The sequence below is a fragment of the Propithecus coquereli genome, unplaced genomic scaffold, assembly GCF_000956105.1.
Source record: "Propithecus coquereli isolate 6110/MARCELLA unplaced genomic scaffold, Pcoq_1.0 Scaffold304, whole genome shotgun sequence".
NCBI classification, from domain to species: Eukaryota; Metazoa; Chordata; class Mammalia; order Primates; family Indriidae; genus Propithecus; species Propithecus coquereli.
This window is the reverse complement of record NW_012148664.1, coordinates 1,997,936-2,025,696: the sequence shown is the minus strand read 5'-3', so window position 1 is coordinate 2,025,696 and position 27,761 is coordinate 1,997,936. Positions and strand designations below refer to the sequence as shown.

At 49.8% G+C, this 27,761-nt stretch overlaps 1 protein-coding gene across 1 annotated transcript; it reads left to right on the top strand.

The window, feature by feature from the left end:
* Positions 1–1,613: 1,613 nt before the first annotated feature.
* DUSP4 (dual specificity phosphatase 4) lies at positions 1,614–14,120 on the top strand. Its single transcript, XM_012649824.1, has 4 exons — positions 1,614–2,503; positions 11,470–11,615; positions 12,508–12,727; positions 13,222–14,120. Exons 1-4 carry the CDS (start codon positions 2,071–2,073, stop codon positions 13,605–13,607), a joined length of 1,185 nt encoding a protein of 394 aa, XP_012505278.1. The 5' UTR covers positions 1,614–2,070; the 3' UTR covers positions 13,608–14,120.
* Positions 14,121–27,761: the final 13,641 nt, after the last annotated feature.

The window sequence follows — 27,761 nt, the reverse complement described above, 5'->3', positions numbered from 1 at the left end:
GATCCCTTTGGGCATGCGGTGCCCATAGCCCACCGGACCAGTGCTCCGGACTCGGGGCGCGGGGGAAGGCCAGCGTCGATCGGAGGTCTCCGAAGTGGAGGCCCCGCCAAGCCCGGATCGGGGAGTGCTGGGGTAGCCTAGGGACGGGAGGTGAGAGCTTCGGGGAGCCGCTCCGCCAGGAACAAAGGCAGAGGGGAAGGAGAGCGGGGAGGGCCGAGCTGGGGCGGGAGGAAACGAGCGCGCTCCGCAGCCCTCGCTGCCTCGGTCGGGCTTCCACGCGCGACCTGGAATGGAATATTCGATCCCGCTGCCACCGAGACTGCGAGCGAGTCCTGCAATTCCCTCGCTCTGCGATTAATTCTCACTAACAAGACTTGGCAAAATGTCGGGCGAATAATTCTTGGCTCTGTAAGGACCCCACCGCGTGCGCGCACAAACCCCCAGCGCAAAGCGGCCCCTGGGAAATTAAATGCATGAGACACACGGTGGGGGGCGGGAAATGCTACGTGATCCGGAAGGAGGGATGCAAGGAAAACCCGAATCGGCCCCAGAGTTTATCAAGTCTTTTCAAAAGGTCATTCTTTGCGGGTGCAGTTTCCAGGGTCTAGCTCTGCACCAAATGCGGACCCCGTCATTTCCCGAGAAGACCATTCGCAAGTGTGCAAGATGGAGTGAGGGCTTTTTCCAAAGCGGAAAACATCGTTTCTTCCCCCACCAGGGTTAAATAAACATCTTTTAGTAAGCGCGGACAGGAGAGCAGCCGGCTCTCCCCAACAGGAACAGCATTCCTGCAATTAATGCCTCCCTCTGGGTCGTAAAGTAACAAACCCCACACCTCACCCCTGTTACTGGGCTTTGGGCAGGAGCACTTTCTCTTTCATCTTCTAAGTTGGGGTTTGCCCACGTTCCTCGGGAAGCTATAAAGTCGATTTAACGGCTTAGAATGAAAATCGATCCCGCTGATGCGTAAGCGAACGTCTGAGAGATCGCAGTTTTAATGAACGAACGCGCGGGCAGAAAGCGCTCGGGAAGTCTGAGGCTAGGCGGTCCCAGGCGCCGCCGGGTGGGCAGCGGTGCGGCGTCCCCCTCTCCACGCGGGTACCTGGAGAGCCCCGTGGGACTGTTGGGCGGGGAGGCACGGAGGCACGCAGGGATGAGACCGCGACCCCGGGCCCTGGCCTCCGCGAGGCCGGCTTCTGGGCCGGCTACTTGCCGCGCGCCGGGTCGCGGGCTGGGGAGGCCACACGGCTCCCCGCGGCGGGCAGGAGGCGCGTGGCGCGGGCCCGGGCTGACGACAAGAGGCGCCGCCGCGCTCCATTCACAAAGTCCGGCGCAGCCGCTCGCCGGCGGGTCGCGGGCCGCCTCCCTCTTCCTCTCGGGCTCGGTTTTATGAATGGGCCTGGCGGCGAGCACCCGGCGCCCTGTTTACTCCGCTCTTTGTGACGTCAGGGTCCCGTGATCGGGCGCGAGCAGCCTGCGCTCCATTCAAGCGCCCGCGCGGGGGCGGGGGGAGGGGCCCGGGCGGGGGCGGGGCGCCAGCGCGGGGGACGGGGAGGGCGCGGGGCCGAGAATGGAAAGAGGCGGGGCCTGACGAGGTAGTACCGAGTCCTCCTCCCCCGGGAGAGCGGAGGAGCATTAATAAATCTATAAGCCGAGGAGGGAACTCTGGCTGAGCAGAGCGCACAGCTCCGGCGGTGCGTAGGGATCGGCCGCGCCGGCGCCAGTGGCCGCAGGAGCGACACAACTGGCTCAAAACATTAGAGGCCACCACGGAAGGGAGCCTGTGGTCCTCTCTCGTAAACACACTCCCCTCCACCGCCGCCTCCCTCTCCGCGCCGCGCGCCGTCCTCGTTGGCGCCCAAGGCGGCTCCGATTGCTATGTGACAGCGAGGCTGCGGGAGGAAGGGGACTGGGGAGACGAGGCTCGCCCCCGGGAGCACCTGGGGGCCAAGTTTGCATCCACTTCTGCAGGCTCCCCGTCTTAGCCCGCGCCCGCCCCTTCCTGCAGCCTAGCTGGCCCGGGTGCCCTTCGCTTCCTCGCGCGACTAGCAGCCTCGGGTCCCGGCGACCATGGTGACGATGGAGGAGCTGCGGGAGATGGACTGCAGTGTACTCAAAAGGCTGATGAACCGGGACGAGAACGGCGGCAGCGCGGGCGGCAGCGGCGGCCACGGCGCCCTGGGGCTGCTGAGCGGTGGCAAGTGCCTGCTGCTAGACTGCAGACCGTTCCTGGCGCACAGCGCGGGCTACATCCGAGGCTCGGTCAACGTGCGCTGCAACACCATCGTGCGGCGGCGGGCCAAGGGCTCCGTGAGCCTGGAGCAGATCCTGCCCGCCGAGGAGGAGGTGCGCGCCCGCCTGCGCTCCGGCCTCTACTCGGCCGTCATCGTCTATGACGAGCGCAGCCCGCGCGCTGAGAGCCTCCGCGAGGACAGCACCGTATCGCTGGTGGTGCAGGCGCTGCGCCGCAACGCCGAGCGCACCGACATCTGCCTGCTCAAAGGTAAACTCGGGCGCCGGGCGCGAGCTGGAGGGTAGGCGTTGGGGTACTTGGCGGCCAGAGCCTTATTGCCGTGGGAGGGAGTACCCGGAGTGGCTCGTGGCTGCGGGGATCCCCGCGCGCCCCTTTGTGTTTGGTGGACACGGGTTTGCGAGGTTTTGTGCGTTTCTGTGCGAGCTCCAAGTCCTCTTAGGGGACAGTGCGGGCGCGTTCCCCCGGTCACCTGCAATTCCACAGGGTCCTGGCGCTTCCGCGTTTATCTACACTCCCTAACGGTCCTGGCCCTGAGGGTGAATTGGCTCCTCTGCGTGGCCCGGCTTTGAGTCCCGGGAAGTGCTCCGAAGTACTGCGGGAGGCCTGTTGGTTTGGCGTGCCAGGGTCCTGCACCGAGTCCGACCGGGAAAACCCGAGAAGTGGGTAAGGGGTGAAGGCTGGTGGGCGCCGAGGTGAAATCGGCCGTGGTGGTTGGTCTGAAAACCAACCCTTGATAAATGCAGACCGGAGGATAGGGTTGCACACATTTTGTGGAGCCATCTGTGTCTCGTCCCCTGCTGCCCAACTTCGAGCTCCGACTGGAAGGTGGCCAGTCCCCCGCCCCGGGCTAGCCCCGGTCCGGGAGCGGGAGGCTGGAGGCCCGGGTGTCCCGGGGCGCCGGGCGGAACTTCGCCTCTGCCCCCTGCAGATCCGGGACCCGGGGATTGACGACCTTTTGTTCAGACCCGATTCGCAGCTACCCGGTGACGGCGCGTGCCTGATTTAAGTGAACCTGGCGAAACTCTTGGCGACCGGGTGTCTTGTCACATTTGGAAGTCAGAAACCCCGACAGGCCCCCGTGCTGTCCGAGTCACTGGAGGGACGCCGCACCTGCCGGGCCGGGTCAGCCGCCGCCCTGGGGCCGGGGGCGGGTAGGGCGCGTGGGGTCGGGCGCCCCCTGCCGCGCTGCGCCCCCCCTCCCCGCCCCCGCCTCCTCCGGCCGTCGCGTTCCGCGCATTCTTTGGCGCGGGTCGGGTCCTCGCTTCCGAATCTGGGCGGCAGTTCAGACCCCCCCACCATCAAAGAGCCGCCCCTGTCCCCGCGGGCGCCCCTCACCCCCTCCCTCCTTTTCTCTCGGACTAGTCCGCCCGGGAGGAAGGGAGCTGGAGGGGGCGGAAACCTCTCCCTCCCCCGCCTGCGCCTTCCAAAAAGCACAACAAAACTGCTCAGTGCGGGCGAGCCGGGTTTGCCCCCGCCGAACAGCGGGGGGCTTTGTTCTCGGCAGTTGTTTCCTGCCCATTTGACCTGTCAGCTGCTGGGGAAATGCTGCTGTTGTCCTTTGGTTGAACTGCTAAGGCGATTTTGCTGATTTTTCTTTCATTTTCCGTGAGGACCGCCCTTTACACCTCCAGTTGAGCCCTGGCCTCCTCCCTTGTCCCCAAAGCGCTCTAAGAGAAAATGCCAGGAAGGGGCTTGTCCCGGAAGGCCCGGCCCTGAGCCGGGCGAGCGGGGCGCAGGGAAGGGCCGGCGTCGCCCGCCCTGGACGCCGAGCTGTGCCAGGAGCCCCGCGGCAGGCGCGCTGCCAGGTCCTGCGTAGACCGCCAGGGTGGGCGATCGCGCTATTGTTTGAGCTTGCGGCGCTGGTGGGAGAGATGAGAGAAATTCCTCTGGGACGCAAGTCCCTGCGGGTGGCCCGGGCTGTCCTCCGTGCCGCGCTGCCGGCGAGGACCCCTCGATTCCGGGTGGGAGCGCACGCCTTCTTTCGCGGGCCTCCGAACCCAGGACCGCGAGAGCGCGGTAGGGCTCAGGCCGGGCTCTGGCCCCACGTGGAGTCTGGGTTTGTTTTGTTTTCCTTCCTGTAAGAAATCCGGAGGGGACCGCCCTAGAACGGCAGCTCCGGGACCTCGACCCTTGGGCTTCCGGGGGCTCAGACGCTTAGGCCTAGCTCTTGGGGAGGGAGGCATTATTTTAAAGGTTTACCCCCAGGTCTCTGGGCACCTCACTATCCCTCTTGTAGCCGGTCCGGCGACACCCGGAGCCCAACCAATTCTGAGCCGCTCAGCGATGGAGATTGAGGGCGAGAGCGAGGCAAGTGCCCGGCTAGGACAGGCAACCTCGGGGTAAAATGACAGTCCCTGGTGGGTGGCGAGGTGCCTGGCCAACGGAAAAAAGAGTATTGTAAGGGTTGTTTCCTCCGGAGGCCCGCACTGCCTCTTGCCTGCCCCGATGCGGGCAGGGAGGACCGCCCTCTGTGTCTCAGAGGGGACGAACTCTGACACCGGCGTCTAGGCCTGGGCTGCGGGTTTAGCTTCTCTCTCTCCAGAAACGGCCTCCCATCCCCCGCCGCCAGTAGCCAGAAGTTCAGCTGCATTTTCACAAGCAATGGGAGCCTGCCCTTGGAAGCAAGCGCCTCAAATTCACAGAGGTGGGGGGGTTCTTCGGCGTGTTCTGCAGTGGTGGCTAACATCTTCTAGGGTACCTGGGCCACAGTCTGTTTCGCTTAGCCGATCTTGACACGTGTGCTACGCAGAGGGCATGTTCAGCCCAGTTCCTCTTTCTCCTCTGAGCCCTCTAATTTGTCATCCCTAGAGAGGGCAGAAAGAAAAAGCCAGTATCTCCTCCCACCGCGCTGCAGGAAGAGGCATTCAGGGGCAGGAAAGCAAGGTGTCTCCTAAGTCCCCATGGCTCCCTTCCCTGCCCAGAAGCCAGGGCAGCACAAGAAATGTGGTTTCCTGGGAGGGGGCTGTGGAGCAGAGACCTAAAAGGGAATATTGAGAAGCAAGGGAAGAAAAAAGCCCCTTAGATTATCTTTCATAAATGCCTGAATTAAGGGTTGCATAATTCGGTTTCCACTGGAGTTGTTCATTTTATTTTCCAGCCGGGGAACCAGGGCCTTTATTTTTTGTGTGCTGGTGCCTGTAAGTGGGCAGGACAGGAAGCCAGCAGAAGTGTCCCGATGGTCAGTGTCTGCCATCCTGGGGGGTGGAGGGCGGACAGTAAAAACAACAGATTATTTTGGAAAGTGGTATCATCTTTCCCAGCCAAAGCTACCTAATTCTACTAATTCATTGCATTAAAAATTCAGTCTTCCTGTTTCTGCTACGTTGAGGAGCGATTGGTTACTCAGTGCAGATAGTTAAGAACTGATTCCACCAGCGAGAATTCACAAAGACAGGAGTAAACTTTACTTATACCAATGAAGTGCTGCTTGGCCTAATTACATTTTCTAATATTACCCAGGATTTGCTCAAAGCAATAACTAAACTCCTACAATATTTTCTGTCTTTTTGCTAGTAAAAGATTCCCACTGGGGTAATTTTTTTTTTAAACTCATTTAATTTAAAATCTTTAAAGGCATTTTTAGGGTCAGTTTAGAAATTTCAGCTTTTCAGATTTTATCACAGTACACATTTCCTTGAAATCCCTTTTTCTGACTTTCCTACTTCCTTGGATTAGAGATTTCGATGTCCCTGGTCATTAGGAACAAACGAAAAGAGCATTTACTTACCCTAATAAAAGTCATTCTTTACCCCCAGTATCCCCAAATAACAAATCAGTCTGATGCGCAAAGAGATTTCAGATATGACCACACGATCTTCTTTTTCTTCTGTCTAAAATTCGCCTCAGCCCATGATCTATGTCAGTTCTTATTCAAGTCCTGATTTAAAAGCTGTCCTGGAGCAGTTTTGAGAAATTGCAAGAGTCACCTGGATATTTTGATTGCTCCCTGCAGGTTGGAACTCAAGTACTCTGTAGTACCCAGTAGCCACGGCCTGACCATACAGCCGCTGATGTCACCCTCTCTGTAGAAGACACTAAGGCTGTCTTCTGTCATTTCTCTCTACCCCCATCTTTGCTATCTCTATGCCTTTATCTGCAGTTCTCCAGGTCAGTGGCATCAAATGGCATAGCCTTGCGGGATGCCAAGGTTACGTACCTTTTCTATCCAAAGGGACAATGACTAGCTTTTCTGTTCACAAATGTAACACAATGCCCATGACAGTTAAGAATTGGGAGTGTTAGAGTTATTAAATGGTAGACCTTAAAGATAATTTCCAACTTCTGTTGTAATTCGTTAAATAATTACAATGAATGAAGCAAACTTACTACTCTTGGCATCATTCGAGTTGCATGTTTCCGAGCCACAACAGTAACTAAAGACAGGGAGGAAGTGTAAATTGAGAATGCGAACTTGATCGCTAAGGAGACCATGGCAGTCTCTGTGGGCTTGTCCTGGGTGTTTAAAGGAGAGGTGGGCTGCACCCACCAACATGCTGCACAGACGAGTGAGCAAGAGAGAAAGGCTCTGGTCATTTTAAGTAGCCAAGAAATTCTTTTAAAAAATCAGAGCATCTGAAAGCAGAGAGCCGATTTCCTTACTGGGAGGCAGTTGCCGGCTAACAGAGGAAGCATGGCAGGAAGGAAAGTTCCCTCTCTGGAGGAAGCCACTTTGCTGAACATAGCAGATCGCACAGAACGACGGGGAAGAAACTGCCAACCAAACCTAGCCCTCAGCACGGCGTTAGGTGTCAGCCAGCTGGCGAGAAGGTACAGGTGTCGCTGTGTGCAGAGTCCCAAGGTGAGAAGCCCAGTTAGGTAGATTTTAAATACTACTCAGCATTTATATGGGCGCTTACTAAGTCAGCACTCACGTAAAGTGACGTTCCCAAAGGCGAATGACCTTCAGACAACCCCAGACTTCCTTGCTGGGCAAGGGCAAGGCCATGAGCCCTGTCTGGGAACAGGTGCTATTCTGAGTGTTGAGAGCGTAATGGAGAAAAGTGGCAGCCCCATGAAGATGCATGCCGACAGTCGTCACCAAAAGACAGCCTTCCCATCACAGATCCATTAAGAGTCCGATTATGACGATTTTATCAGCACTACATCAATCTGTGCTTTGTAAAGCACTTATACATACATTATCTCCCGCAGGGGTGGGGTGGGTACAGCGGAGAGCTTGTGACCAGAGGTCATCGTTTCCATGAAACTTTGAAAATTGCCTCCCTGGTGTGGGGGTGTGTGAGAACAAGAAAAGCACGTGGAGTTGAACAGTAGACGGATTGATTCCTCCCGTAAGCTGAGTGAGAATCATGCTCCCTTTTTTTCTTTTAGACTTTGAAGTCTTAAAATTAAGATGAGAAAATGAGATTTAAGAATAGGAAATAGATTCTTAAATAAGGACGTGGGGAAAACGGGTTGAAATTAGAAAGAAATCTGTTATGGAATTACATTCGATAGGAGATACGTTCAAGACATTCAGTTCATACATTCAGTCGGACATAGGAAAAACAGGTCAACATTCATCGGCATGTCTCTTAGGAAATTTTCTTCCGAAGATAGAAATGCAGATTTTAGGCAACTGCAGCTTTGGAGCCGGCAAAACCGACCAGCAAGTAAGTGGATCCTGGTTACTTGGAATCACAGAATATTGGAACTTAGAGATCATTAGAGTCTGGAATCTCCTTACATTTTGAGGGTGGGGGAAAAAAAATAGGGTTTAGGAAGGAATGTGCTTGCCACAACTAGAGCTGAGTCTTGCACCTAGATCTGTTTCCACCTGTTTTCCTTGTGCACCTGCTGGATAGAGCCCAACTCCTTTGTATACAGTAGGAATAAGCTTTCCCTTTCATGAGTTTTGGATAAAACTTGGCGATCTAAAACTAGTTCTTGCCAAAAGAGCTGTGGTTATGGTACTTGCACTGATCCGGAGATGGGTAGGAGGGACTGAGGGGAAGAAGTCTTAGAACAGTCTTTTTTGACTCCACCCACAGTAAGGAAATACATTTCAATTTGCATCACGACCCAGTAGAGGGACGCCCGCACACCTGAAACAAAAGCTCATGAAATGATACCCTCTTTGAACACAGTGCGTTCTATTCATTCCCGTTCTACTGTATTTCATTTTTGAAAAATGCTGGTCACGACTCTTCAGTGGCAGCCTGTAGTTAGGAAACCGTGGGATAGAAGCGGAGTTTGGTGAAATGTCAGCAGTGGTGCCCTGTTCAGATCAGTTCTGTTTTTCCATGAAAAGTCCATCTTTGCTGGGTGAAACTGGCAGGCAGTGCCCCTAAGGGAAGGGCCACCAGGAAGGGGTGGGAAGCAGAGATGGCCGAGCCTGACAGTAAGGGGTTAGACGTCTGGCTTTGAGGCAGCCTGGTTGAAGGCTGGACCTGGCTTCAGCTGCTTGGAGCCATAGGCGGGTTCCTTGGCTGTCCTGAGCCTTGGTTTCCTATTCTGTAAAATGGGGCTAGTCATGGTTTCCACAGGTGCTGGTTGGACACGGATGTGGAAAGAGCCTGGCACGTAGTGAAGCATTCCCTCTTAATGGGGGCTGTAATTTCTATTAACGTAGGTCTGATTCCCAGACACGACTTAGGCGGGGGCTTGGACTTGAGTGGTATCTTCCATCTGGTGGATAAACTAAGTTGCATGCATCCTTGTCCATGACCCCGACTATATCCTCCAGTGCATGTTGTCCTCATCCGTGGCCCTGGCCTGAGCACAGCTCATGGGCCCACCAAAAGGAACTCCCTTTGGCGGTGGTCCTTGTGACAGCCAGCCACAGACCCCCAAAAGCTAGCAGCAGCTCAGAAGGCAAAAACCCTTTCACGGCTGCCACTGTCAGCAGCAAGAACCTTCCAGTCTCCTGTCCCGTGAGCTAATCTGCTTCTTCACCTTGTTCTTTAAAGATTCTCCACAGGGAGGTGACTTTTCAGTAATCATTTTTCTGCTCTAACGGTGTCTTTGTGAAATAGTTGCTGTCTCTCTGTTACCATCAGCCTGAGGGAGACAGACCAATGTCCCCCCTCAGGCCACCTGGGTCCTGCCCACTCAGCTGCCTGTCCTCCCTTCCTGCCACACCACGCCACGGTCAGCAGCTGCCTCCAGGTCCGGTGCAAGGGTTGTGCTGAGCCAGCGGCGGATGGCTGTGACCAGGAAGGGAGGGTGGAACGCAGGACGTGTGCTACCTGCCCTTCCTCTGTCTCGGCTACCGGGTCTCAAGCCCAGGAAAGTGGGCTGGCAAAAGCCTGGTACGTCCCCAGCATCGCCCAGTCCAAACAGTGGGCTTTGAGGACCTCTGCTGAGGGCGCTGCTCAGTGTAGACAGCTTCGTGGTGTGTCCCCTGACGCTAGGCGCAGAGCACTGACTGCTGAAATCAGTCCTCGAAGGACTCTGTGCAGGGGACTTGTCCTCATCACCTCTTAACAGGCACCACTTGTGTCTTACATTTCTTTTTTAAAAACGTGTTTTGATAGCTCAAATTATGTAACAGACAGAGGGATCATTTTGTTCGAACGTTTTCAAATCCTCTAGAAGTACGTAGAGTAACGTGCGATGGCTTTTGATACAGCAGCCACGTGATATAACCACGGTTTGTTGATCCGTCCGTTTCCGCTTCCACTGTCTCCAAAGGGGAGCATTGACGGAGGCTCCCCTGGCAGAGGCTGTTCTGGGGACTCCCGCTACAGACACTCATTCGCTGCCTCCTCGTCCCCCATACTCTCATCACTGCACTTGGGGCAGCAGTGTTGGCTGCCTTATTATGAGGACAGGGAGGGGACAGGGGTTACTATGGGAAGAAGGGGGTGCTCCTGTGATGTGGTGGCCACTAAAGCCACCAGAGCGTCTGAAGCTGGCAGCACTGGCTCCGCCAGCAGGTTTTCCGTCCAGGGAGGCTGTGGTCACTGTGACTCAGCAGGAACAAGGGCCTGTGACCAGAGAGAGATCCATTTATATCCTGAGGGAGGGAGCGGAGGGGGACAGAGAAGCCTCCGGTCAGAGAGGAAAAAATGTATGCCCTGTTTCTGCAAGCCTTATGATGGGTCAAAGAATCATTTTCCTTCCTCTGGTGGGAAGCAGTTTTGAGGGTTGGGATTTGGGACAAGTAAATAGACTAACCATCACGTGCCTATCCATTGGAAGATTCCTGTGAATGGCTCTAAGGGGACAGTGACGCTATGTCACAGTCATCAAGGCTGAAGAGTGCTAGCTACACCCAGGACCATCAGCCAACTTGTCATTTTCGACAGTCGAATGGGTCTGTTAGGTTGGTGGTTCTGCAACACGCAGGCCCTGCTGAATTAAGGTAATCCATTTCCGGTCCCACAGAAATTGCAAAATAAAAATGAAAGCAGGGCCGAACATTGACCATACTGTAGGTTGGAAGCTGCCCACAAAGCAAAGTCCCAGAGATCACAAGAAAGTCAGAGATAGGGCTTGAAAATTTGCCTAACCCTCCACGAGTCCTCCCTGCATCCCGCCCACCTCCACCCCTGCTCTGGTTGGCTCTCACCCTGTCCCAGAAGAGTTGGCCATTTATCTGTTTTAGTATTATTATTATTGAAAAGATCTCCCTTTTCCGGAAGGTGATCCCTCAGATAACCCTTCCAGAGCTTACCGACTCTCGGGTCAGGAAATCCTCCCTTGCCCCAAACCTGTATGTAGCAAGAGGGATTTGTTTAGATTTAAGCCCGTTTCCTCTTGTTTTGGCCCCTTGTCGATGGAACAGCTGTTCATGAGGCCATGCAACCGGCATCTGTTCCTGTTGCTGACATCCAGAAGGGCTGATGCCAGGGTCTCTCTCTCTTTTTTTTTTTTTTTTACCTCCTTCCCCACATCGGAGAACCCTCCCCCCAAAGGGAGGGCTGGAATTGGGGGCGGAAGACGGAGGCCCACAGTGGCTGTTCCCTGCTCCATGGAGCTGCTCTGGAGAGTCCCTCTGCCCACCCCCTGCACACTGATTGCTGTGTGTGTCTTCATCTGAGTCTCGTGCACGAGCCTCCCGGAGGTCCCAGCGTCCTGACTGCACGAACTCGGCTCTCCACCTGGCCGGCGGCTCCGCGGCCGTCATCTCCGGGCCCGCAGCGCCACCCAGTGGCCAGCGCGGCGCCCACCCGCCCGCGCCCTCCCTGCCGCTCTCTGGGGTCTGGTTGCGGGTCAAGTTCCTTCCCCTGCCTTAGGGACCCCATTAACCGGAACTTCTTTCCTGTTGACAGGCGGCTACGAGAGGTTTTCCTCCGAGTACCCGGAATTCTGTTCCAAGACCAAGGCCTTGGCAGCCCTCCCACCCCCGGTGCCCCCCAGCGCCACAGAGTCCTTGGACCTGGGCTGCGGCTCCTGTGGGACCCCCCTGCACGACCAGGTAGACTCCGGTGCAGCGCCCCGGGGTGAGGGGGCCCCTTTTCAGAGTTCGGAGGGGTTTTTAAGGCTTTGAATGTGCAAGGCCTCAGTTTGGGGGCAGTGTGGTAGCCCTGAGTATTAGGATGGGGTGTTCTTCCCTTTCCTCCCTCCTAACCCTCCCTTAAGACGGAAATGTAAAGACAGCACTCCCCGGTTTAGCCTTTTTAGCCGGTTTGTGCCGACGGTGCAGGAAGCTGAGGACACCTTTTTTGAAGGAGCAGGCCAGCGAATGCACCCCTGGACCCCAGCCAGTTGTGATGCCCACAGCGATAGATAGCACCACCTCCTGCTGAGAAAACCCACTTGAGCCACTGCGTTTCTCACAAGCCCACCCCCTCCAGCGCTTTCAGTAGGGGGCGCTCTGCTCCCCCCAATAGCTGGTCTTAAATTAAAGTCACTATTGCCTCACTGTGCCAAGAAGATGGCGCCTGTTTTTAAGGAGCCAAATGAAGGTGCATCCAACCAAATCCATGCCTGAACTGCACAATAGTGGCTTGATGGTCAGCGAGTGTGAACTCCTCACATCACAGACATTGTCCTGCTGTTTCCTCTACCCCGGGGAAGTGGGTTGCTGAGGCCTGCGGGGGGGGGGGCGCCCACAAGGGTTTTCCCCGCCCTGGCTTCTCTGCCCACGAGCAGAGGGCGAAGGCTCAAGAAGTCCCACTGTGCCCATCGCCCCTTCCAGGAGGACAAGGGCGAGCCTGGGAGGGCTGTGCCCAGCAGGTGTTCTCCCAGGGCCTAGAAGTCCCCCTCGGACAGGCCTTCCCCTCCCTGTCCCCAGCACCTCAGCCCTTTGCCGGGTTGCCTTAGGCTCATGTTGTTTGGGGTGCGTTTGTTTCCCCTTTCCGGTGCAGGGCGGTCCTGTGGAGATCCTTCCCTTCCTCTACCTCGGCAGTGCCTACCATGCTGCCCGGAGAGACATGCTGGACGCCCTGGGCATCACGGCCCTGTTGAACGTCTCCTCGGACTGCCCAAACCACTTTGAAGGACACTATCAGTACAAGTGCATCCCCGTGGAAGACAACCACAAGGCGGACATCAGCTCCTGGTTCATGGAAGCCATCGAGTACATCGGTAGGCTGGCCCTGGCCTTGGGCTCCTGGGTCCCAGGGCCAGTGGGGCGGAGGGGAGGGAACCACCTGTGACTCTGTGTTGAAGCGGGGACTCAGGAGGCTCTGCACCCTCTTCCTCAGTCGAAGGCTCCCCTGTGGGATGTTGGGTTGGACGGGAATGGGAAGGTGACCCCTACACCCATGCTTAGTTGCCTGGCTCCCGATGGTGAGATTTTTTGGATGGGCAGGAAGACAAAGGGAGAATTGGGTCATTGTTTTGCTTCTGCAAATGGAAAGCCTTTAAGGTAGGATGGGATTTAACTGCAAGACCCCAGAAGGAGTAGAATTCTAGAGTCCCTCCCATGCGGGTTGTTCTTGCTCCCGCCCCAGCCTAGCATGGCTAGCCCCTCAGTGGGAGCGCCCCCCACACCCCCATCCCCGAGCTGGCTGGCGTCACCTGGCGAGGGACGGAGGACTGCACAGGGCGCCCTGACCGTGTCGCGCTCTCTGCCCCAGATGCGGTGAAGGACTGCCGCGGGCGCGTGCTGGTGCACTGCCAGGCGGGCATCTCGCGCTCGGCCACCATCTGCCTGGCCTACCTGATGATGAAGAAGCGGGTGCGGCTGGAGGAGGCCTTCGAGTTCGTGAAGCAGCGCCGCAGCATCATCTCGCCCAACTTCAGCTTCATGGGGCAGCTGCTGCAGTTCGAGTCCCAGGTGCTGGCCACGTCCTGTGCCGCGGAGGCCGCCAGCCCCTCGGGCCCCCTGCGGGAGCGCGGCAAGGCCACCCCGACCCCCACGTCGCAGTTTGTCTTCAGCTTCCCGGTCTCCGTGGGCGTGCACTCGGCCCCCAGCAGCCTGCCCTACCTGCACAGCCCCATCACCACCTCCCCCAGCTGTTAGAGCCGCCCCGGGATCCCCAAAGCCAGAGGTGGCTCCCCGCGGGGGGGGGCGGCTGCGTGCGGGCAGCCGGTGGACACTGACCAGCTGGGGGCAGGTGACCAAGCTCCTTCCCTGTGCATTTCTCCTTGGCTGACCACGGGGCCATCCAGATGGCAATAAGGACTCTGACTCCATATAAACAGCAAACAAAACAAAACACTCCAACCTAGAGCAATAACGGCCGTCCCAGTGGCCAGGGAAGACCTTGGTTTGGTTTATGTGTCAGTTTTACTTTTCAGATAGAAATTTCTTACCTCATTTTTTTAAGCAGTAAGGCTTGAAGTTTAGGAAACTCACAGATCCTGGCAAATGTGCCCAACCAGTTTTATTAAAGGGGGGAGGGAGGGGGGGAGGGAGAAGATAACGGAGAAAACAAGTTTGCCAGAAGTGCCTGGTTCTGTGTGCTTGTCCCTTTTGTTGTCATCGTCGTTGTCATTTGTTGTAGTTTCGGGAATTTTGTTTTTGTAAAAGAAATCTTCCGAGGACATGGTTTTCATTTCTGAGTCACCAACGGGTGAATAATTATGCTTAATAATAAATAAAAGTATTTATTAAGAATTTCTTCAGAGTATGTAAGTACAAGGAGTCTAGTGACCGTGAACTTAGGCTGTATTTATGTTGATGTCCAACAGCGCAGCACAGCAGCATGCAGATGTCAAAGCAGTTAGGACGTCAGCGTTGTCGTGTAGGTGTGTGCGAGGTAGCATGATAATCAACTTGCATTTGTCGCCACTGGAAAGCAGGCAGGATGAGTGGGAGGAGAAAGAAAGAACTAACTATGTAATTTTGAAGCTGGTTGCTGGGCACAGCAACCGATGGAATTCCACCGATGGAATCTTAGACCACAACAGGGCAACCTTTTCTCTCCCATGGTCCGTTTGGTGGTTGGAGCATCCTTTTCATACACCTGAGACTTGTCTGTTATCCGAGATAAATGCCGTATCTTAATAAGGTGCCCCTGGAAAGTCGGCTTCTGTTCAGATTTTCCTACAGCAAATCCCTTGGCAAGGCTCTGGGGGAAACCAGATAACTAGAGGTATCCCCGAAATGAATCCTTTTGTCAGTTAATGCACCGTCTTTTCTCTTTTAAATAAATCAAAGGTTTTGGTTTTAGGGGGTTTCTCTGAGATGAATATGCCAACCAATTCTTGCATTCTGAAAATTTCTGCTTAGGTGACTATTTCTGAAGGCCCTCTTTTGAATAAGAAAAGGGGAGTAGACCCCACATTTCAGCATCGTGGGCACGCAATTGCCATTTTGAATTCTTCCTTGGGCCTTTCCAGATGGAGGAATGACTTTGGAAAGAAGAAGATGTGTTTTCTGGGGGGAGGGCTGGGAGAGGGAGGAGGGAACAAGCTACATGTTATTCTATTTGTAGTATTGTGGAACAGTGTTGTCATGGAGTGCCAGAGTAGAGGTGATTGCAAACTTGTCTAGAAAGGAGAGCGTTTTTTTGTTTTTTAAAGCCCTTTGAGAGTGTAGATCTCAACAGACATTCTTGCTCACCCATAAATAACGCCAAGCCTCAGTGTCACAGTCGTGTTGAGATGCTCTTTCTCATCCAGCATCCCAGACAGGACCGGGTTGGTTACCTTTCCTTCCATGAACCATGACCTTGTGTCGGCACGATGGGTCCTGACTTTGTCAGACCCTGCGCTGAGGTGAGGCCAGAGTTTCCTGCAGCCTGCTTTTGGAAAAGCCAGAGGCTGCCTGCTTCCTCTGGGATCTGCTCGGCTGAATGGTTTAAGGGTGAGGCATGGAGGGGTTGGGTTCCCAGACAATGAACCCATTTAGAGGCAGCACAGTTGGACATTCCTGCTTTTTCCTTGAGTCCTGGAAGTCAGGTGGGTTCTGCAGCTGAAAAAGCCCCAGGTTCCAGCAGCAGGTGGGCGTGAACGAAGGGGCAGCTTGGGCGGGGAGGGAAGGTGGGCTGCAGAACAGATTCGCTTTTTATAGAATGAGTGTACATTTGCCAAAACTGTCCTGCTTTCCCGGACTGGATTCCAGCCACACAGTCGGAACTCAGGACTCACTCCAGATACATCCTTTCCCCACTTTCCGATTCCAGTCCTCTATCACCGTGTCAAACAGCTATTTATAAAGCCATTTCCTTTGTCCTTGATGACAGGGTGAGTCCCAAAACCTAGAAATAAAATAGGACATTGGCTTGATTGGAAGAGGGGGATTTTTTTATTGTTATTCTCCCATCAGAAGCCTCTTGGATGACTTAGGATTAGCTCTGATGAAGGCACCAGCACAGGGTCAGCCCAGATGGTCCATGAGTTTCTATGGGCATCACCCTTCCCAGGAGGTGATTTGTGGTGATGGGAAATTTCTGTAATTGACCCTCTCACTGATCATCAGCTTTGCTGTTGGCCACAAAAGGCAAGATGCTTACTGGATTTTTCTACGGAGAAGGAGGAATGCTGCCGACTCCTTCCCAGAATCTCGTCTGACCCAAGGGGTGTTGCACAGGAGCCCTGGGGGAGACGGACCAAGCTTTCCCGCCCAGCAGTATTAGGCGTGGGGTGGGGGGCGGCAGGTTCCAGCTTTAGGCCTTCCCTCCTGAGGATGTTTTGCTCAGTTCCTCATTCCAGCTGGATTCCTGAGAGTTTTCAAGTTTGGGAAGCCCTGAGAAAAATTGTTCAGTCCTTGGGAAGGTGGGGAAAGGGGAGTAGGATGTACAAACAGATTCAAGTCCGACGGGGAAAGGGATGGAGATTGGGAGTTGGCCACCAAGCCTGTGGTGGTAAAGCCATGACTCAGCTTTAGGGTCACTTGGGGAGCTTTAAAGGTCCTGCTGGCCAGGCTAGCCTAGACCAATTAAACCAGCAGGTGTGTGGGTGGGACTCGGCCATCGTTGTGTTTCAATGCTCCCCGGGTGCTTTCCATGCACAGCCATGTTTGGGAAACCACCTTGCTTTCCAGCTGCCAAGGTGCTGTTGGAGGCCAGGTGTGATAACTCGGAGATAGCTTGTCTTGAAACAACTACAGCCAGGGCTTCGTCACTGGCTCAGCTGGTCTCACTGCCACTCCCAGCCCTGCTGAGGGACAAGGTGGTTTCTCCTGGGAGTTCCTCAATGGGGTGTCCTCCCAGGCTCCTTGTAAAGCCAGCTGATTAGTGGGTAGTTGTGAGGGGACTCAGCAGTGTGTGGATGTTGATGTTTTTCCCTGAAGCTGTCTTGTCCATCCATAAAGATGGAGGGGGTCTCCTCTTCGAAGGCTCTCTCCCTCCCCCCAAGACCCTGCCCTTCCTTAGAGTTTACCAGTCATTCAAGGAAGAGACTTCTTAAAGACAGCAATGCAATCAATCCTTGTCACTCATGTAAATAGCCCCATCTTTCAGAGTGTTGTCATTTCTACATTTGATATGCCTGTATTTCTGTAGGATGTATATAGTTTAGGGGTTTTTTTTTTGGTTCGGTTTGGTTTTCTAGAAAAGTCAACATGTCTGTTTTTATTTATTGCTTGAAAAAGATCATTTGAAGAAAAATAAATACATTTTCAACCACCTCTGGCTTGGTTTAATCTTTCCTTGAAAACTGCCCTGCTGCCGTGACTTGGAGTGGGAGGAAAGAAGACCCGGATCATTTAATAATCTTACCCACTTAGTAGCATCTGCAGTGGAGACTGAGCCCGTTTTTGCTGCCTGAACACCACTCCGGACAGGTGAGAGGGGAAGGCTTGATACTAATCCCTAACAGCCCAGGCTGTCCTCTGAGTGACAAGTGACGAGGAGTATATTTCATGTGCAAATCTATGTGCCAAGCGCAGGATAGAGAGATAATGACAGCTCTTGGTAAGAGAGGTCAATCTTAAACAGCCCAAGTACAAAGTGATTGGGGCTATGATAGAAGAATGTAGAAGGAATTGCTGCTACTGGGACACACCTCTCTGTTGATCACAAGGAGGTCCAGCCTGGCTTCTAGAATCTGAGGAAATGTTACTGACCTCTTGTTCTGCTGGGATCCTGGAAATAAGCGATACGTTTCAAGGCCTGAGTGAAGAAATATACTGATGAAGGTTCTATCACATGTCAGTGCTACCCGAAATGCTGATCTGTGGATCTCTTGTATCAGATTCCACTGGCGTGAATTTCCCAAACTGGGAACCAAACACGGACTCCCCCGGTATCAGGATTTCACGTTATTTTGGAAGCACCAGTCAATGCAATTAGCAAGTGAAGGAAATGAACACAGTTTGGAAAGTGGGAGGCCAGATTCTTCTCAGATGATACGAGTCTGGAACACAAAAGAGAATCAACTGAAAAACTATCAGAAATAAGATAATTCAGGAAGTGGTTGATTACAAAATTAGTATTTTAAAAAAATAGGTTTCCAATGTGAAAATATAAATTAAAAATTAGCTAGAAGTAGTAGAAGATCCCGTTTATAATAACAAAGATAAAATGCCTGCAATAAATTTTGCCAGAAATAGGTGAGATGTACATGACAGAAGAGGTAGAGCCCTGCCAGAGGACATATGGGACACTTGGAAACAACAGAAGGACATACAGATGGTCCCTGACTTAACCATGGTTGGGCTTAACCATACACGAGCTCCCGCACAACCACCACCCTGCTTTTCACTTTCAGCACAGTATTCAATAAATTGTATGAGATATTCAACACTGTATTATAAAACAGGCTTTGTGTGAGATGAGTTTGCCCAACTGTGGGCTAATGTAAGTGTCCTGAGCACGTTTAAGGTAGGCTAGGCTAAGCTATGGTGTTTGCTAGGTCAGGTGTATCAAATGCATTTTCAACTTACAATATTTTCAATTTACAATGGGTTTCTCATCACATAATCCCATCGTAAATTGGAGCATCTGTACTGTGTTCTTGGATAAGAAGAGTATTGAAAAGATTTGATTTCTCCGTAAATTAACCTATATATTTTATGTGATCTCAGTGAAAACACTGAAAGGATTTTGGGGGGAACATGACAGAATGATCTCTGAATGTCAACCCAGAGAAAAAAATATGCAGGAAAATTTTGAAAAAATAACAGGGAGTAGTGCCAAGGTGGGGGGAAAGAAATTTTGTACTGTGCATCTATCACTATTGTTATAAAAATAGTTTAACATTTTTATAGGAGATTCATTTAAAAAAATAAACATTCTTGGGCGCACTGAAGACTCTACAGACTCCCACAAGAGATTCTGATTTACAAGCCAGTTCAGGGATGTCTGGTCCAGGTTTCTCCTCTTCCAGTCTCCTTCACATAGTCCCCTCCCAGCATGACAGCCCACAACGCATAATTATTCTGATTACTTTCGCTGCATATCAACCCAAGAACTTAGTTGTGTAAACTAACAGCCAGCCGTTTTGTTTTGCTCACAAATTTGTCAATTAAGAATCCAAGCAAGGCTCTGCTGGGCATATCTCACAGGCGGCTAACTTGTGGTTGCAGTTGGATGGTGGTTCGGGCTGCTGTCTCATCTGAAGGTTCAGTTGGTCTGGCCTCCCAAAATGGCTCGCTTACATGACTGGCAGTTCAAGCCAGCTGTTGGCAGAGTTCAATCGTGACTGCTGACTTGAGTGCCCATACGAGCTCTCTCCATCCCAGCAGTCAGATTTCCTACATGATAGATCAGAGTGCGAATGTCCCAGCAGGCAAAGTGGAAGCTACCGCCCTTTTATGATGTCGTTTCAGAACTCACAGCGCATCACTTCCTCTCTACTGATTGGTTGAAGGGTCTCTACTCAGATTCAAGGGAGGAGAGACAGATCCTGCCTCTTTATGGGAAGAAGGTAAAAAAATTTGTGTAGCCATTTTTTAAAACCACGACACCAATAAACAGGTATCTAGAAAACCTGAAACTGCAAAGTTCACCCCTAATCCAGAGATATTTGTCAGCTGAGATCTCATCCAAGAACTAAAACTTCTGATGGGGTTTTGGTACCCTGGGGGAGAGAACATTAGTTCTTTAAAAATTCCCAGATGGACCTGGGCACAGCCTATATGCTGACACCTAGGTCCTTGCCTCAGTTCTTCCTGTAATCCAACAACAGTGCATCAAACTGATGGAATCAGGAATATTCAGCTCTGACTTTCTGTTTTGGGGTGGTTACGCAGGGTGCCCATTGCAGATCCTGTTCCTGTAACAGACATTGCTAATCCACCACAATGTTATTTTCTACTGAGCCCAGCTCTGTCCCCGGGTTTTGTGCATTTCCTTTTTTTTTTTTTTTTGAGACAGGGTCTCACTTTGTTGCCTGGGCTAAAGTGCAGTGGTATCATCAGAGCTCACTGCAAACTCAAACTCTTGGACACAAGTGATCCTCCTGCCTCAGCTCCCAAGTAGCCAGGACTATAGGCACGCACCACCATGCCCAGCTAATTTTCCTATTTTTTTGTGGAGACAGGGTCTCGCTATGTTGCCTAGGCTGGTCTCAAACTCCTGGCCTCAAGAAATTCTCTCATCTTGGTTTCCCAAGATGCTGGGATTACAGGTATGAGCTACTTAGCTAGGACTACAGGTATGTGCCACCATGCCTAGCTAATTTTTCCATTTTTTTTTTTTCTGCAGAGACAGAATCTCACTATCTTGCCCAGGCTGGTCTTGAACTCCTGGCCTCAAGTGATCTCCCCACCTCTGCCTCCCAAAGTGCTGGGATTACAGGTGTAAGCCAGCATACCCAGTTTGTCCCCGAGTTTTAATAGCATTCCAGGCAGCCATCGCCATTTCCTTGGCGTTGGCCTGCAAGATAATAACAAATAGCTGACGTTTATGCAATGCCATCCTAAGTCTCTTATATAAACTCGTTTAATCCTCACAATGGCCTAATTAGATATGGGTCCTCATATGATTTCCATTTTACAGATTTTTACAGATGAGGACAGTTGAGACACCGGGAGATTAAGTCGCTTGGCCAAAATCACAGGTACTTGGTGAAGAAGTCAGAATTAGAATCGGAGCTTTCAACCATCATGCATACCACCTACTTCTTGTACACTGGCCCTGTCCAATCCGGAAAACATCGCAAGATAAACCTAACGCTGGAAAGTAGTAAGCTGTAAAAAGCACAGTCTAGGGAGGTGAGGAAGTTTTTCAGTGCCCACCCATTTCAGACTCACTCTCCACTAGAGCTTACCTTGAGTCCATTCTATCTGTACCCTTTTTACATCTATCTTCATGCACGGTGTCTTCCCTGCTGCACAGTGAGTGACAGAGACCAAGCAAGTGCGTGATTAGCTAGCAAGGTGTGCACTGGATCCTCCAACAGAGCTACTGAAGCCCCGTGTCTGCCAGCTGGCTCGGCAAAGGCAGACCAGGGGAGCTGCGGGGTCTTGGGGTGAGACAGACACCTCCACGAGCTCCCCAAAACTCTTTGCCCTGGTTTTCTGGTGTCACACAAAGTGCCACAAGGATGGGGAGGTTTGGACTGGGATTTTCATCCAAAGATGTTAAAAACAAGTAACAGACATCAAATGGGCACGTATCTGCTGCCTCCTAATAACTGGCTCTTAGCTAAGAACTGAGTTGGACAACACAGCTGAGACCTCTGACTTCTCACCCCGTGAACCTGAAAGAGCTGAATCTGTAGAGCGGGTCCTACACTAAATTACCGTCCTAGTTGTGGGTGAAGAGATGGGAAGGTACAGACTGTCCGTGGCAGAAGAAAGAACTAGAGGAATGTGCTAATCTGAGGCATAGGAACCTCACTCAATGGGAAAAAAATGCAATACAATGGCGCAATGGACATCCTGGCTTCCGACCAGTTGGATGCGCTGCTTGTCTCCCTGGGAGAGAGGTTTGGCAGCAAAGGGATGAATGGACAGGCAGAGGCACAGAGAAAGGGTTAGAAACAAGGCAAAAAGTTTTGTTTTCCCTAACAAGGGGGAAGAGGCCGCTGGGGAAAAGTTGTCTATCATCGTTGTTGATATTGAGCGTTTCATAACAGCTTGGTCCCTAAAGCTTTTACCCAGCCTCGGGATTCATGTGTCTAAGAGGTGTGCACTTCATCTAACAGGAATTAGTGAAGGTCACATCTGAGTTCCAGGAATCTCGCTGCTGACAGCGCAGCTGGAAGTAGAGGAAGCCAGGAGGATCTTCTGCAAGTGGAGCTCAGGTCTTTCGTGAAAGCGGGACATCTGTTCTGATCAAAGCAATAACTGGGGTACTGGCTCCCCACCAGTTATCATAAGGAAGTTCAGTGGAAAGCTACTGAACTTGAACTTGAAGTGTCACCCATCATCGTGTTCCTTGCCTGACTTTGCTGCTCCACGAAGATCAATTCTCATTTTCAATAACAGCACACCAATTGGGTCCATGGATAGATCCATTCCCCCATTTGCTTCAGGGGAAACTGACTCCGCCCAAACTCAGGGCTGAGGCACGTGGCTCAGGCCTAAATTAAATAGTCTAATCCCACAGGGCAAGGTTCAGGGATGAGCATCTGAGCTAAAAACTGTGCTTCAGACTGAAACTCTGGCTTTTATTGGGTGGTTAGGGAAGAGTTCTTCTCCACACCTGCACATGAAGCAAGTCATCTTAGGAGGTATTGGGGCCATCTTCAAACCACAGGAGAAAATTCTGCAAAGAATGGAGCCAACATGAAGGGGGTAGAGCAAGAAATGGTGGTACTCTTTGTGCTGCTGGATCCAGCTTTACCTGAAGGGTGACCCAACACATTCATTTCTACTCTAAGAGAAATGAAATGCAAAGGCTTGTAAATGAATGTTCATAGCAGTATTAATCACCATGGCCCCAAATTGGAAACAACTTCAATGTCCATCAACTGGTGAATGGATAAAATGTGTAATAGCCACACAACAGAATACTATTCAAGAATAAAAAGAAAGGCTGGGAACTGTGGCTCATGCCTGTAAACTCAACACTTTGGTTAGGTGGATAGTTAGGATCTCCGGCTCTTCTTGGGACAAGGGTTCCCGTTTTGGTGCTGTTTTGAGCAATTGCTCCACCTTGGGAAGAAGGATGAGGGCAGGCTCTCCATTTTGGTGTTGCCCCATCCTTAATCCTATCCGGAGCAACTGCTACACCTGGGGCGGGAGGGAAGGTTTTATTAATCTAGGAATTCCCCAGCCCAGGCAGAATAAGATTTAGAAAGTGACTTAGGGTAACTAAGGGTAATTAATGTGCTGTTAGCTTGAATCTGCATTGTGGTTCACCACCCCCAGGTGGACTTTCTTACAAGGAGCTCGTGTGCAGATGGAATTTTGAGGACACCTGTTGACCATTTGATAATATCCTACACCTGCCAAAAGCCCGCCTCCAGACCGGGCTAATAGAAGCAAACAATCCGAGAAGTCAGGAGAAGTGAGTGGGTCAGTGAGTGAGTTGGTCTGCTTCTCTTCACTCGTGGAGACAGACTTGTTTTATTCTACGACAAAGAGCTGCTCTTGTGAAACTGCTCCCCGCCTGAGTGACTTTTCCAAGAAAGGAGTCAGAGGATGGGGATAATAGTCTGGACTTGACACTTTGGTGTGTCTGGTCATTCTTCGGCCAAGAGCACAGCAAGAACTGAGGGCAAACTCCCACCCTGGTGTCTTTGGTGCCGAAACCCGGGATTCTGACACGTTGGGAGGCCGAGGCAGGAGGATTGCTTGACACCAGGACTTTGAGAACAGCCTGAGCAAGAGCAAGACCCCATCTCTACAAAAGATAGAAACATTAGCGGGCGTGGTGGCGCGTGCCTGTAGTCCCAGCTACTCGGGAGGCTGAGGCAGGAGGATCGCTGGAGCCCAGGAGCTGGAGGTTTCTGTGAGCTACGATGACGCCACTGCACTCCAGACGACAGAGCGAGACCCTGTCTCCATAAAAAAAAGGTAAATTTTATGGTATGCAAATTATACCTCAATAAATCTGTTAAATGATTAATATATGAACATATGCTCACTATGAAAACATTCAAATAACACAAATACATAAAAGTACAAAGGGAAAGTTCCTCCTCCTTGATAACCCTCTCCTACATGGCATTTTTACTTCTAGTAGCCAAAATTAGCAATGGGGTATAATTACTGCCAGACTTTCACGTGTGTGTTTTATAAATTTACACGCTTGATAGGATAATATTTGAGACGTTAGCTGGGGTCTGTCCTGTTCGCTCAATTTGATCAGCTAACCGGTTACTGTTCTCGCCTGAAACATTGCCCCCAGGTGAGGGATGAGAGTTGAAAATATAGAAATTACAGAATCACGCTCTTATCCCTAAGTTTCAAATGCAGAAAGCAATAAATATGTGCTTGGCCACAGTTAGCCCCTCCTGCCCAGGGCTTCACCTTGTATACATGTCATTCCATAGCCTGCCTTTTCATTTAACAACACACTCTGGAGAGTTCTTATATCTATCTGTACATACAGTTCTGCTTCCTACTTTTTAATAGCTGCATAATGTTTTATACTATGAACAAATTCTTTATTTTTAAATAGCATATAATTTCAGCTTTTATTGTTTTTTTAAGCTCAAAAATGATACAACTTTCAATAGCTAGGTTTTTGTTTTGTTTTTAGACTATTCTATGTGATTATGGTAGTTTTATTCCACGGCGGCCAAAGAATGGGGCGTGTCTGATGTTGCTTTTGGGAATTTGAGGTTTTGTTGTGGTTGAGAACAAGATGAATGATTGTAAATGTCTCAAGGACATTTGAAAAGAATGTACATTCTCTGGGGGTACAAAGCTTTGTATATTTTATTAAAATCTAGTTAGTTAAGTAAGATATTCAACACCCTATTTCTGTTTATTTTTTTTCCAATTTCTTAGAGGAATGTATTAAAAATATAAGGAGAATTTGATAAAATCAGAATCATAGTGGAAGATTATAATAGTTTTTGTTTTCTCTGTTTTGACGTTGCGTTCCATACACAGAGTCATGATTGTTATGTTGTCTTCTGGCTCATAGCTGATGTTTCTCTCTTTGTTCCATGCAATGTTCGATTCTACTTTGGTTTTGATAATGCTATTTCCACGTTCTTTTTGTTACCACTTGCCTGGTATTTCTTTATATTTACATCTTTCTTTTCATTGTAAGTAACAGTTGGGGATTTATCTGTGAATCATAGAGAAAATTTGACCCATAAAAGAAATATGACTATAGATTTATAGGTTGAATTAGACCATTAGGCCAAGTGTTGATCCTGGATACTTGACTGCATTTAATATATAATCCGTTGCTTTGAGTAGATGCAGCAAGAGACAGCAAAGAGAGACATTCTCCCGCCGTCTTCCTTTCCACCTTCCTAATTGAAAAGATTCTCTTCCGACATTCTGAGCGACAGACAGCAGTCACAGGGGCACCAGCGGAACTGCGCATGTGCAGCTCTGCCATCAGCGGGGCTTGTTTCTTTATTTCTAAGATCATTGCTCCTGCTTTAAGTTTCCAAACAGATTATAGCAACTCACCTGGAGATCAGACTCTACCTTTAAAGCCCTTGATTACTGAACCACAGGATTTAAAAAAGAAAAATTATGATTGTTTCAATTTTTTTCCTTCCCACAGTAAAATAGCTTTATTGAAATATTCAAACAAATCCAAATATTGGAAAGCAAAATCCCCTTGAAATCACGTATCTCTGAAACAACCACCTTTAGCACCCCATGACCATCTTTATATGTGTGTATATGTACACACACAAACATACATGCTTTGATGTTCTGTTTCATGGACAAAGAGTCGTGATTGTTATATTTCCTTGTGGCTTGTAGGTGATATTCTCTCTTTGTTCCATGTTTTTTTTTTTTTCTTTTTCTTTTTAAAGTTTATTTTTTAAATTGACAAACATTATTTGTTGTATAAAACATGATGTTTTGAAATATGTATACATTGTGGAATGGCTAAATTGAGCTAATTAACATATGTATTACTTCACATACTTAAACATTATTTTGTGGTGAGAACACTTAAAATCTACCATTGTCAATGTTTAAGAATATAATACATTGTTATTAACTACAGTCATTACATTGTACAACAGATCTCTTGAAATTGTTCCTCCTATTCGACAGAGATTGTGTCTCCTTTGACCAAGATCTCCGCCTCCACCCCATCACCCAGCCCTACCTCAGACCCTGGTAACTACCGTTATACTCTTTCCTTCTGTGAGTTCAACCATTTTAGATTCCACATTTAAGTGAGATCATGTGGTATTTGTCTTTCTGTGTCTGGCTTATTTCACTTAACGTAATATCCTGTAGTTTCATCCATGCTGTTGAAAATGACAGAATTTCCTTCTTTTTGAAAGATGACTAGAATTCCATTGTATATATACCACATTTTTTAATCTTTTCATCTGTTGATAGACACTTAGGTTGATTGTGTATCTTGGTTATTGTGAATCATTCTGCAATGAACGCGGGAGTGCAGATATCTCTTTGACATACTGATTTCATTTTTTTTGGATATATACCCAGTAGTGGGATTGCTGGATCATATGAGGGTTCTATTTTTAATTTTTTGAGGAACCCCTGTACTGTTTTCCATAGTGGCTGTGCTAATTTACAATCCCATCAATAATATACAAGGATTCCTTTTCTTCACGTTCTTTTTTTTTTTGGGGGGGGGGATGAGAAAGTTTTTATTTTTCCATTTCTCCTGAAACATTAGCCATTTCAGGGAATGCCAGGATCCCCCTTCTCTCCGATGAGCATTCGCGGTTGCTGGAAAAATTCAGCTTCGCTGCGGGTTGTGAAATAGGAGATGTCAGTTGTAGGCGTTGGGCAATGATAACGTGGCTTTTATGTAAGGCTTTGGCAGGTACGGTTTGGATTACAGACACCTCCAGGTGTCAGCGGTATTGAGTCTCTCAACTTTTAGCGTAGCAGGCAAATGACTTCAGCTGTGGGCTGGTTGGCAAGTGATGGCAAGAGGTCAGGGTTACATTTCTAACATGATTTTGGAGAAATGTTTCTTCTTTGGCTAATGATCCCAGCTTGTTGATTTCAAGTCTACCTTTGCCAGACCGTAAATTGTGGTGAGAGATGTGTGTGTGTGCACGTGTGTATCTATACACATCCATGTATATACATACACTAGAGAGACCATTTACTGTAGTAATGGGACGAGAGTGGACAACCTAATAAAGGTTGCAAATGTTTTGCTGCTGCCGTTGTCTTGAATCAAAGTGAGTTATGTGTTTTAAGTTAGCATATTTGCTTCCCAGTGGTAAAAGAAAGTTCAATAAAGCTTGACTATTATGCCACTGGACCTGCCATTATTACAAGTTATCAAAGTATCTAGAGCATTCCATTCTCACCTAGTAAGACAAAAGCAGCAGCAAAACATTTGTTCCATGTTTTTGATAGATATAAATATATATGAACATATTAATACATACATATGGTATTTCTTTCATAAATATGTCAGGAACATTGTTAAAAGAATATTTTCTTTTCTTTTCCTCCCTTCTCCCACCTGGACCCTGCAAACGACCATTGTTCACAATTATGTGTCTTTCTATATCTTTCTCCATGCTCATGGGATCACATGCACTATAATGTATTATACGGTGTAATGTACATATATGTATGGTTACATATAGGGATTTTATTTGGTATTGTTTGCTTTATAAAAAAGATCATATAATACACAATTTTTTGCACCTTGCTTCCCTCAACATACTGTGGAAATCCCTCTAAGTCAAATGATAAGTGATCTAATTTGCTCTTAATTTTTAGTTCTTTAAATAATTTATTCGCATAGATCAAAAGGCACAGAGGTGTATATGATAAAATGTCTCTTCTTGGCCATATTTGCCTTGGCACCCAATGTGCTTATGTTCACCTGTGTTATTAGATTTTCACATGTGCACCCAGAAGATACCCTGTGCACATATAAGGGAGTACATGAAGGCATGTGGGAGTCAATATTTATGTAATTTCTCCCCTCCCTTTCTTGCCCAAACACTAACACATTGTTATAAAATTTCCTATAGTTTGCCAATCTAATAGGTGTAACTTGCCTTATTAACTTGTTTTAACTTGCATTTCTCTTGTTAGGAGACTAGCACTATTTTCACCTGATTTTTCCTTTTTTATCTTATAGATTTGCAGGAACTCTTTATATTAAAGAGATTGTCTATTGCAAACATTTGTAACATTTTTCTGTTATTTGTCTTTTGACTTTGCTTATAACCCTTTATTTTAAAACAA

Excerpts from the sequence above, each read along its gene's own strand:
- DUSP4 (XM_012649824.1), top strand. The coding sequence starts at position 2,071 with ATGGTGACGATGGAGGAGCTGCGGGAGATGGACTGCAGTGTACTCAAA. Across the intron at positions 11,616-12,507 it reads GGACCCCCCTGCACGACCAG|GGCGGTCCTGTGGAGATCCT; the intron begins GTAGACTCCGGT and ends TTTCCGGTGCAG. Across the intron at positions 12,728-13,221 it reads GGAAGCCATCGAGTACATCG|ATGCGGTGAAGGACTGCCGC; the intron begins GTAGGCTGGCCC and ends TCTCTGCCCCAG.